Here is a 12040-nt window from a genome sequence, read left to right on the forward strand (position 1 = left end):
GCCAAGTCTTGCGGTAACCAGGGAGCTTGTTAGTGAAACCCTGGCACGCGGTGAACACGTGTTGTTGGCGGTTGGTTTGACCCTCAGTAACAGGGTTTCACTGCGTTAAGTTGCCAAGGAATAAAAACGATTCATGCAGCCATCAAAAGATACTTTCAACCTCCAAGGTGATTTAGTGGTAACTACTAATTTGTGCCAAATGTCTTCAAATTTAAGAACTGTGCCAGACTAACTTTTTACTACACAAACACTCACATATTTCAAAACCAGCAGGTTCCCTTGATGCTCCCAGGCTTGTTTTAAACTTAGCCATATTAGTTCAAGCCAAACTCTTTTAATTAACATCTTAACTAAAACACTCAAGTTTTTTGTGCTATGGTGAAAAAATTGGATCAGGCTGGAACTTTTGAAGTTTAAAAGCGTTTAGATTTACAAAAAGTGCTGTAATTTTTTATATTTTATTGAACTGACAATATTCAGCAGAATCCAGTGAGTTAAATGCCTCCTGAATATTTCCTAATCATGAGCAATGGCTTTTGTAACAGCTCTCTTTGTAAAGAAGATGGAACACAAGTCCACATTTATCGCATCTGTAGATCAAATGGTGACAAACACTCATTCATGAACTAAGGAATCCATAAACCTATTAACGTTTGGAAATGAATCATAATATCCACGAATCCTTCCATTTGAATCTCATGTGTTGCTGCTCTAATCCAATTTTACCACAGTTGGTGAGTGTGGGGGTCTGGGTGGGACAGCTCTATTGATGGGTGGAGAATAGGAGCATGCCAGACAGCTGCCGTAATGCCATTCCTGCACTTCAGCCCAGTGAATGAGACCGTCTGTGGTTTCCTTCCTCACCAAATCACTCATTGGGCAGATTTAGGCAGCGAGGAGGCTAGCACCCACTAAAATAGCCATCATTGTTTGGTAAACTGACTAATGAATGACGAGGGGCTGTGGTTGGGGTGGGGGTGGTGGGGGAGGAGATGAGGTCACACATTGTTCCTTCTTTTTCCTTGACCGTCTCGTGGGAGGGCTGTGTGCTTGTGGAGGGCCCCGACGCTGCTTTGTTAGCTCGCCTGCTTTGAGGTCAGTGAAGCTGGGATATTGCCAAGTCCGGGCACACACAAACACACGGGCACACACAGCGTCACAGCCTTCCTCGGTGTAAACCCCACAGGAAACAGGGGTGGATGTTGCTGGAAGGCAGCGAGCAGCTGGTTTCTTGACCTTGTCTTCAGGATGCAGCTCTCAAACTCGACTTTAGGAGAAGGTTTATAGTTTCAGAGGCTTGTCTCATCAAGCTCTGCTAACCAATTTCCAGTTTTAAAGAACTGGCATTTATCTAGTTTTCAGTGCCATAGTTACTGACAAATACCTGCTCCTGGTACCGCATGATTCATCCCACATGATTCTATAATTGCCCTGGTAACACTTTAGTTTACAGGTCTATAATTTTGATCATTTTCTGGGAAGTTCTCTGGAAAGAACAATGTAATTTGGTACATTTAAACCCCAGTAAGTTCTTTATTATTGGAACCTTTTGTATTTGTTTATGCCCATTTAGATAGTGTCAGTATGCGTAGTGTCAGAATGCGTATGTGAGGTGTTCTGTTAGCAAACAAGATGAACAAACAAAGAGACTCGGAGCATTTCAAATAATCTAGAGTTTATTTTGGACTGTAAATGTACCGCAGCAAAAAAAAACTATGGATCTAAATAAAAAGTTAAACCAGTTTACTTCTTCATCAGACCAAACAAATAAAAACAGAAGAGTTTGCTTTTTGGAATCTGTCATCTCGACTCTTTTCACTTGTCCAGTGAAATGAGCTTACTCACTATCAGAACTCCATCTGTTTGTTCGGCGCATCATGAAACAGCAGCTCTGCAAAGAATCCACCCCTTCTGGGCTCATTGATTTCCATCAGTCAGTACAATCAGGTTAGGCAGTGATCAATAAACACTTTGACTTTCAAATGACATTCTTTGTTCTGTCTTCATGCTTTTCCCTCATGCAGAAACTCTCAACCTTCTTCTACAACATGCACAATGAAAGACTGAAAGGTTTGAAGAATCAGGAAGAAGAAAAAAAATGTTTAGTGAAATGTGTCAGTTTAAGGAAGTAAAGCAAGAGCTCAATATCTTCACAGACAGAATTGGCACATTGGTGGTTAGTGTCACTGAGGTGCACACCAAGGCACGACTTTGGTTTTCATAGTAAATTCATTGTACAGAAACATTCTGACTAACACTGATTAGGTCTAAAACTGGTCTAACTCTAACTTTTCACTTCTTTTTATACTGGTTCTTCCCCAGATGACCAGGATTCACCCTCAGCTTCAGACTCCTCAGAATGGACCAGCTCCCCCTCAACAGCATTTCTGCACAACACCTGCTTCACCTCCAAATGGATCTGCTCCTGCGCCTTTCTAGCAGCCAGGGCTTTAGGTGAGTCAGCATCCACCCTGGAGTTCCCGTTAACCACATTCGAGTTGGCCGAATTCCCCCAAACTAGGTTGTCACCAAACCCAAGGTTCTGATTGGTTTGCTCAGCTGCTTCATTACAGGCTCCATCTGGTTGATAGGTGGCACCACTCTCTAAGGAGGACACCCAGAAGTCATTCTTTGTGCCAGAGCTGAAAACACCATGGTGCCCACTGTCTTTGCCATTTGTCTTCAGTAGTTCTACTGTTGAGTCCTTCACCACGAAGATATCGTTTTCATTAGGCACGTAGTCGGGGGAAATCTCTAGTGGCTCCTCTTTACATGTCATTAGGCCCTGATCAGCACCTTCGTCATCGTGGAGGTGACTTTCAGCTGAGTCAGGCACACCATCACATTTCTGTTCACTTTCATTCTGATCACTGCTTTCAAAGTCCTCGCTTGGGCTCTCTACGACTTCCCACTCAGCTGTTTCTGGAAGGTCAGGAAATGACTGACAGTCTGCAGCTTCATTAACTGGATGCTCTTGAGACTCAGACACTTCTACAGGTACAGCTTCTTTCGCCTCAGTGGGGGCGGCGGCCGCATCCTGCAGCTTTTCCTGCGGTGCAGCAGAGCTTGGGTCCTCTGAGTTGTTGATTTCCTCCGTATCAGGCCTGTAGATAAAGTCACTAAAGCCGGATCTATCTTCCATCACATCAGCATGTGTCACCATAGATTCATTGTGTACATCGTCTTCATCTGTCTTCTCTGGAGCAGTTGCAGCTTCTCGATCTTTATGTTGGTCCTCCTCATCATCACCCAGCGTGTCTGTTTGAGGCAATACCACTGACGAATCACTGAAATATAGGCTCTCATAGTGCTGATCTATAACTGTACTGGACGATGCTGGTTTGCTGTTTACCTTCGCTCCAGACTCTGCGCAGAAAGACGTGTCATCTGTTTTGGTTTGTCCTGCTTCTTCTTGCCCTGACATATCCTGGACAGACACCTCCCCACTGTCAGTGAGCTGCTGCTGTGCAAAGTGAGCACTGTAGACGTCTGTGGATAGGTGTTCTAATTCCTGCTCCACGAGTCTGTCCGTCTCCAGCTCCTCATCGTAGTCTACATTTGTGGGCACCACGGGTTTGGTAAATTCTTCAGTTTCTTCATCCGAATATTCCTCACTGACTGTCTCGATCATTCCTTCTGCATGTTCTGTATTGTTACCTGATGTGGCATGCTCACTTACAGTCATACTATAATCAACATCCTTGTCCTCAGTATGAGTATATCCCAGGTCATATTCCTCATCCAGTGCTTCCCCTTCAGCTTCTTCGCACAGATCCTCCATAGTTCCAAATCTCTTTGACTTGTCATCGCTCCACATTCCGCTTCCCGCCTCTCCGATCTTCTTTTCCTGGTCACCTTCGCTGGACTCGCTCTCGTCCATGTGTGATGCCTGAGTGTTGGCGTCGGTCTCGTCGCTCCTGTAGCGTATCAGAGGACGAGTGTCGGCAAGGGTGTTATCCTGAGCGTAGCTGTCGCTCTCCAGCTCAGTTCTCCATGACACACAGACGTTTTGAGAGTCCTCCTCTTCATCATCATCATCCTCTTCATCTTTGTGAGGAGGCGGAGCATTATCTTGGTGTACCACTGCCTGCTGTTCATCATCGTCTACTTTTGTGTCCATCACTGCTGAGGCCACGTTGTCGTCTTCCTGTGTATCTGTGGCAAAATCCTGGCTGATTTCTCTCTTTTTATGCTCCAGTTCTCTTGCAGATATGTCTTCCTCTGGTTCAGCATGTTGTCTTATTGCTTCATCTTTTTGTTTTCCATTGTCTGTCAGATCAACCTTCCTTTCTATTACACTATCCCACGTATCCATCTCTTCCCCATCAGGGTACAACTTGTACTCAACATCTGTCTCATTTGTCCCTGTCGTAGATTTATTATTTATTTCCTGTCTTGTCTCAGCTGCACCATCTTTTGAGCTGTTTTCATCTCGACTGAAATCTGTCAACTGGTTGAACACACTTTCTCCTGGCTCACATACAGAGACCGGACTGCTCGTCCCGGATTCGAGGGCTGGTTCAAGTACTGCCTCAGTTTCAGAGTCTGAGGTCTCCTCTTGCACATGCTCTACTATGTTGCCTATACCCTCTTTCTTTCCCCATGCATCAGCTGGAGACAGTGGCGGCTGCACATCTTCGTTTTCAGCAGGACCTTCAGAAGTCACATCCTTATCAGATTCATCTGAGATTACACAGGCCTTCTCTTTCTCTCTGACATAGTATGGCGTAAGGTTGGGTGTTGTAAACTGATGGTGGCTAACTTCAGACTCAGTCTGATAACTGACAACTGACTGTACAACTGTTTCCTCAGGAGTTTCATCATCAACACTTTTCCATTCCTCTTCTACTTCTTTGTCCCCTGATGTCTCTGGAGCAGAAGCCTCCTGCTCGTTGGGAGGTGACAGAGGCTCAGCATAGGTCACTTTCTCCTGAACCTCCTGTGGTCTGAAATTTTCAACAGCCCCGTCCTGCAGTATTTTTGGATAAGGGATTTCCCATGTTGCTGACTTTGTCACCTCTGCATCTGCAGGTTTTGAATTCTTTGGAGTTTCACTGAAAGTCACAGGTCTTCTGCTGCAGAGTGGTGTTGCAGCGGTTCCTGTTATAACACGGAGCGGTGAAAGAGAAGCAGTCTTGTGGCGAGCAGACTGCTGGGTTTGGTAATTCTTTTTAACCCCTCGCAGACAGAACGCAGCATCTGTGGAGGACAAAAGCAGAACTCATGAATACGCAATGAACTAACCTACTGCAATCTGTACTGATGTCTCCTCAGTACACTCAGTTTAAATGAAACCAACTATTACTTTAGAACAAGTCTGCCAAATACACTGAACCCTAAGATATTTGATAGCTCCACACAGTGTTGACTAGTAATAATCCCTGGTAATCTTAAAGGGACAGAGATTCTGTGGAGAATCTGCCTCCCCGAAGCATTTTTTAAAATGCAACTCAAAGGAGTTTGGACACTAATGGGGAGATATTGATTGCCATTTCCTTTCACTGTTGTCTAAGTTACCGGAAAGCAAAGCCATATGGCTCAATAACCTTTGGGGACTGTCTTAGGTGGCTTACATTACAGAACCCAAAGTGCTTTGCTCAGCTCTCTTAGGTAGACCCTCCCCCACCACTCTCCATTTAAACTAATGTGATTAGAAACTGGATCAGACACGTCCCCCACTCTGAGGGGCTTTTCGTTAGACTAAGGAAAATTATAACTTTACAAGGGGCACGTTTTAATGTAGTAAGGTAATGCAACATACGCTGACATGGTGCTGATGTGTGGATACTGTTCATTTCTTTAATTACCTGTGATGGAAACGTTTCTTGGCTGATTGAACAAAGAGTTGTCTCCCCTGAGGCTTTCACTGTCCAGTAAAGCTCTGCAGAGAAAAAAAACGGAGACAGAAACAGGTCACATTCTGAAGACAGGGGAATATTGTGACGTTTAGGATTTGATGCTGCACACAGAGCAGTGAGCAGGAACAGGAACCAAGAAGCAGACTGAGGCCTGTTGTTATGGTAATGAAGGAAAAGGCATCACCATTGAGGAGCCATCTGCAGCACACACAAACCTCTGCCATCAATTCCTCACACACACACACACACACACAGTGGGAACACTCACGGACACACACATAATGACAGCAGATATTATGAGTAGCCCATGCAGCACTAACACCACTGTCCCCTTTCACACGTGTGGGCCACAGCAGCCTCCATTCCAGCACATACTCTCATAATTAGCTGCATCTCAAACACTTTAACTCATTTTTCAATCCTGTATATTTTGTACTAGATCCTGTCTGATTAAAATATTAAATATAACTCTGAAATACACAACATCTAGCTATAATGTTCAGAGAAGGACACTGAAATTTGTCCTGTAGTTATGCCCCCCCACCCTCCTGCTGTTATTCTAGACTCCATTAGCTCATAAATCGGTAGCTCTTCACTCAAGGGTGAGGGTCAATATTTTGAGGAGGTGGGGGAAGGAGCAAGGCGACGCCACCACAGAGCTCCACAATGGATAAGTTACTCTGTCCAAGACAACTGAGGCTGCTGTTTCAGAGAGATGACCTTTAGTCCAGACGGCTGCGGCCGCCGCAGACGGACCTTTATTTGTCAGCTTCTCTCCTGGATTGAAGGGTGTTTGTCAACGCTGTTACTGAGCAGCAGCGCTTGAATAGGTTAAACTAATCATCTACATCAGGGTGGCCGTGGTGGTGATGATAGCACAGCGTGTGGACTTTCACTTCCATACTTTCATTCTGTTACACAGGACGACTCTGATCCTGAGGCATGAAAGCTTCTCACAGTTTGTATTTGAATGCTGTCAATCATTTTCTTCAGAGTAGCTGCAAAGACAAACTACTACTGATTAGGAACACCCATGATTCAGTCAGCTTTGACGCTGAGAGTGAGGAGGCTTCATATGGCGTCTGAAATCACATAAATGTGGCAGTGAATGTGGCATTCACCCCACATCTGAAATGAAACAGGTTCGTTTCTTAGATCATCAGACCTGTGAAGTTTTAATGCTTTCACACCACAGTGTGTGGAGCCACAGTTTCTGCTTTCCCACAGAAACTGTGAAAGCCACCGGATCATGAAAGCGTCTCTATCAATACTCCAGCTGCTGTTTCATTTTAAATGGCAGTGATCAAATGAATAGTCTTATTTCAGTGGCTATTTTTCACCCATTGATCAGAATATCTTTGATCAATACAAAGCTGACGTGTTAGCAGACAGTCAATATCTGAATAAATAAAATATCTGTTTCCTCTGGGATGTTTTAGAGGAAATGTGTGGAGAGAAAAATGCGTTTCAAAATTTAAGACCAAATTTAAGACAAGACCCGTACTGCAATAACAGCCCCTGACAATCGCTGGGTTTTGGATAAAAAATCAATATCACATTGGAATATTTTGTGATAAGTCAATCAATCAATTCTCTGGCACCAATATCATGATATTTGAGATTACGGTACATAACCGTCCTGTCCTTTAAATATGATATATCTGTGATGTATCTGTGGTGTTGAGGTCCTGCGATGGGCAAAATATCACAGTGTCTTCATACCTTGAGTCTGTCAGTGCCTCCAACTTAACACATCTCTATCACATTCTACCCCTAAAGTCACTAATAGTTGTTTTTAGATTTGTGATTGTGTGCATGAAAGACACATGATGTAACGTGTGTATGACTGAGCTTTAGACGGCGTGACGGTGAATTTTTTTTTATTTTTTATCTCTGGGCAGAACCTGGGCAGCTGTTTCCCTCTGTGACCCATCCTTCAGCCAAACTAGGCTAAACATGTTCTGTCTGCAGCTCCACAGCTAATGCACAGACATGAGACCCACAGAGATCCTCTCCTCCCACTTGTTTTTCTAGAATAGAAACAAACAGGAGTATGACCCTCGATGGGTGCTGTAGAAATCAAATTTCCCTGATGTGCAAAGGCTGCTGACAGTGCAGTGTACCTGTATGTTGCCACCTCCAGGCCCAGAGACATCTTCAGCTGCAACAGGCTTCGGTTTTCCATGAGGAGGTGATTTATCTGCTGGCTCAGCTCCTCCTTCTCTGCCTCCATGCCCCCTACGTGCGTCTGCCAAACAGGAAGTGAAACAGGAAGAGCAAGTTAAAAAAAGGCACAGGGGCGTTCTATACGCTGTAGTAGATTAAATAAAAATAAACATTCTTTGTTCCGCTGGAAGAGGAAAAGGTCTTAATCTTCCACTGTGCTGATCTAAAGCAGGGATTTGCTGGATATTAAAGTAAAGCTGTTATAATACAGTTGCACAGGTTGGATTTTCCACTGTGGTTTGTTATTAGACTTGCAAAGTTTTACAGTTCATGCAAACTTGTTAGCAGTTATCCAGAACCAAACAGAGAGATATTGTCCTTAAAAACAAAAAGTGCTTGACCTCTACAAACTCGCTATGACCCGGAGCTAATCCCAGTAAATGTGTTGTTCCTCAGGCCCTTTCAGACCCAAATGTTTTCACTGCATCAGAATATTAAATGAACATCCCGAGGGAGGACAGGCCCCAGGAGGGGAAACTCACAAATGCTCCTAAAAGCCTTCAGTGGGACATCTGGCATGTCACCGGAGTCTCTGAATATTTGCCAGGAAACGAGATATCACCATCCATGTTGTCATTGCAGTTAGAACCAAAGGATCTTCTGGTGAATAAGTATTTGATTTTCACAAGTCTGATGCAACTGACATGGAACAGTAGCTGTGTCTGAACTCACTGAAATCATTTTAACATTAACATTTAACACTGAAACCTGTCTCTGGTTTGTGTTTGTTGTGTTTGTTGTGGGTGTAGATACAGGTCCTGATTAACAAGTGTTCACTTGTGGTTTGTAACTTCCTTATTTTAGACTGTCTATTTGTGTTACGCTATGACACGAGCATCAAATACTGACTGACTTCACGCTTCTTGAGAAACAACAACACGACACAAAGCAGAAGTTGCTAGATTTTTTTTTTTTTTTGCACTTTCAGTAAATTTTTCCAAAATTAAAATAAAAAAAATCAACAAAGCAAAAAACTCAGAGCAGCGTTTGTTTACCGCCCTGCTTTGTAATAAACAGGATTCTGGACCCACCTGCAGCTGCTGGATCTCCTGACTGTGTTTGTCCCTCTTCTGAGCTGCATTCTTCTCCAGATGCAGCCTGACATCCTGAGCTGAGGCGATCTCCCTCTCGAGGGCCTGGAGCCTCAGCTGGCTTTCGCTCTTCTCCTGGCCCACTTGGGTCAAATGGCTCCTGGCCTGGTTAAGCGTCCCCTCTAGCTGAGCTAACTGGCCCTCATAGGTCTCTGCTGCCTCCTGCCATGCTCTGGTAGCCCTCTGGGAGTACTCCTGCCCCAGCTGGAGGAGGTTTGGTGTCTCGTTGCCCCTTTGAGCCAGTGTGGGTGGCACTGTGGCTCTGGAATGGGTCAATGTGGCCTCCAAGTGGGCCACATCCTCCTGATGGCTTTGAATTAGGAACCTCATCTCATGCTCCAGCTGACTGACCTTCTCCCTCAGCCAGATCTGTGCCCTCTGTTCCTCCTCCAGCTCCTTCCTGCTTTGCTCCAGCGTTGTCTTGGCCTTCACGTGGGCTTGAGCCTCTCTCTGTCTCTGCAGGTCCAGGGCTTGGAACTCCTCAGTCAGCCTGCCAACCTCCAGCTCTGCGTGGACCCTGTCCCTCCAGGCTGCATCCAGCTCCAGCCTTGCTCGCCGCAGCTCTTCCTCCAAACCCTTCCTGTGAGTCAAAGCTCCATGATGGCTGCATCTCAGAGCCTGGATCTCCTTAGAAAGCAGCACATTTTCCTCCTCTAAGAGTTTGACCCGACTCAGGTAAGTCTCCAGGCGCCGGTTCAGGTTCAGCATCTGGTGCTTCTCCTCACCCAGGTGGCTGTGGTGGGAGGTTTTATGAACAGTGTGGAGCTCCATGTCAGTGCTAGAAAAAAAGAGAGGTTTGGGAAATCAAAGCCACACTCAGAGGTATACTGATTATGGTTTGGCAGCCGACTCTATCTCCGTGTCCAGGCCTGAGTCCGTGTGTGTGTGTGGGTGGGTTTTTTTCTGTGTTAGTGAGGCTCCTGTGAGGATCTGGCAGTGTGACTACCAGCAAGAGGCTTCCCTTTCATACTAGAGTTAATGAAGGGGCTGGACAGGAGGGGAGGGGGGATGGAGAGGGAGGAGACTGAAGGCTGGAGAGGGAGAGAGTGGGATGAGGGGGAGAATGGTGAAGGAGAGATGAGATGCGATGAGATGGAGGGGTAGGAGGGGTGGGGTAGGAGGGCTGGAAGAGATGGGAAAGGGCAAAGAGAGGGAGTGATGTCATTTCTAAGGTTAACTCTTTCACCACTGGCACTTTTCAGCTGCAGAAAAACCCCTGTTGTTCAGAAGGTGAAGGATAAAAGAAAAATCAGAGCAGCATGCAGCATGAAAGGCCACATTTCAAACACAAAAACAATTCAAAACTCACAAACTTCAGAGTCACTCAGCAGTTTCTCACGTCAGGGTAGTTTTACACATCTGGTGAAAATCAGTGGAATCAAATTGGGACAAATAAGATTGAAATTCAGGAAAAGTGGCTTCCTACTGAGATGTAACAGATGTTCCCAGAGATTTTCCCTTATAATGTGTGAAAAAACAGGAAGCGACACTGTGTTATTGAAGATAGTCACTTCAGTTGTTACATGTAAGAGACCAATGTTGGGTCTGCATGAAGCCTTTAGAAAAGTTAGTAAATGATTCAACCACATAATGCAAAGCGTGACTCAGTCAACTTGACAGAATATACAAGTATCTGCAGAGTAAAGCGAATGAATTCCCATATACAAATGCTATTACTACTAATAGAAATCTCATATATTTTGTGGGTACCCAGCGATGCCAGGGAAAGCTGTAGTTTGACTTTCCCGTTTCCATCTAGTGGACATCTCACCACACTGCAGCAGCCTGTCAGTCCTGCCATGCCAGTATCCCAAGGTGTCCCTGCTGCTCTGATTCACACATCAGGTGAGATAAAATCTACAGAAGGTATCAAATATCTCGCAGGACTCTGACACGGTCACTTGCTTTATATTTTTAACTTGTGAGTTGGGATTTGTGCATCCACCAGATTAAAACATTTGTATATTGTAGTTTCAAGGAAGCGCAGAGGTTGTAAAGGATGGTCCCCCACAACCAGACAGATGTGGTCTAATCTGCCATAATGACAGATGTTTACCAAGTTAAAGTGCGTCTGAGGAAGGCCTGCTCCAGAGGCTTTGTTCTGTGTTCTCTAAACTTCCTTTATCTCTGATAAAACTGTGTTTTATAGAACAATATAACAGCAAAACAAAAATCTGATTTAATCCCTGATGCACTTCTTCATCTTATTTTTATTTTTGTATATATATATATATATGTGTGTGTGTGTGTGTGTGTATATATATATGTGTGTGTGTGTGTGTATGTGTATGTGTATGTGTATATCTATATCTATATCTATATCTATATGTATGTATATTATGTATGTCAAAGTTTTAGTGCCCCATGTTCAGGAAGCCGTTTGGGGAAGCGCAGACGCTTCAGCAGTGAGACACTCAGAGGAACACGGAAAGATACAACAGTACAATAATACAATCTTCTAAATAGCTTGAGTTTAAAAATAGTGGCTGCAGCTCAAACCGGAAATATTCATTAGCTGTACATGAGCAACTCTAACAGTGAGCTCATCTCATCTTCACCAACTCTGTGATACAACTGTTCATCAACATTACAGCACCAAACTGAGAATGAAATTCTGCAAGTTCTCTGAACCAGTGCTTTCTTCTTCTTTCTTTGGTTTATTATCTAAAAAGCAAAGCCATACTAACCACTCTCAGTGGCAACCTGGCCTATAAAACAGTAATAAGACATACCACGAATACTATGGACGCAGGACATACAGAGGCTGGACTGTGTCTTCCTGCAAACACAAAGAATGGTTCATACTGAAGCAACCTCACGATAAAAGTGTGGAAATGTGTGTGTGTTTGCTGCAGACACTAACTG

General features: G+C 44.4%; 1 protein-coding gene across 1 annotated transcript; it reads right to left on the reverse strand.

Annotated features, from left to right (window-relative positions):
- Positions 1–1689: 1689 nt before the first annotated feature.
- On the reverse strand, positions 1690–10146 carry nes (nestin). The gene is made up of 4 exons (XM_041043685.1): positions 9116–10146; positions 7982–8106; positions 5808–5881; positions 1690–5199 (listed from the first exon to the last, which is right to left on the reverse strand). Exons 1-4 carry the CDS (start codon positions 9944–9946, stop codon positions 2303–2305), a joined length of 3927 nt encoding a protein of 1308 aa, XP_040899619.1. The 5' UTR covers positions 9947–10146; the 3' UTR covers positions 1690–2302.
- Positions 10147–12040: the final 1894 nt, after the last annotated feature.

This window comes from Toxotes jaculatrix, chromosome 8, assembly GCF_017976425.1.
Source record: "Toxotes jaculatrix isolate fToxJac2 chromosome 8, fToxJac2.pri, whole genome shotgun sequence".
Classification (NCBI taxonomy): domain Eukaryota; kingdom Metazoa; phylum Chordata; class Actinopteri; family Toxotidae; genus Toxotes; species Toxotes jaculatrix.

Excerpts from the sequence above, each read along its gene's own strand:
- nes (XM_041043685.1), bottom strand. The coding sequence starts at position 9,946 with ATGGAGCTCCACACTGTTCATAAAACCTCCCACCACAGCCACCTGGGT. Across the intron at positions 8,107-9,115 it reads AGGAGATCCAGCAGCTGCAG|ACGCACGTAGGGGGCATGGA; the intron begins GTGGGTCCAGAA and ends CCTGTTTGGCAG. Across the intron at positions 5,882-7,981 it reads CTGGAGGTGGCAACATACAG|AGCTTTACTGGACAGTGAAA; the intron begins GTACACTGCACT and ends TTTTCTCTGCAG.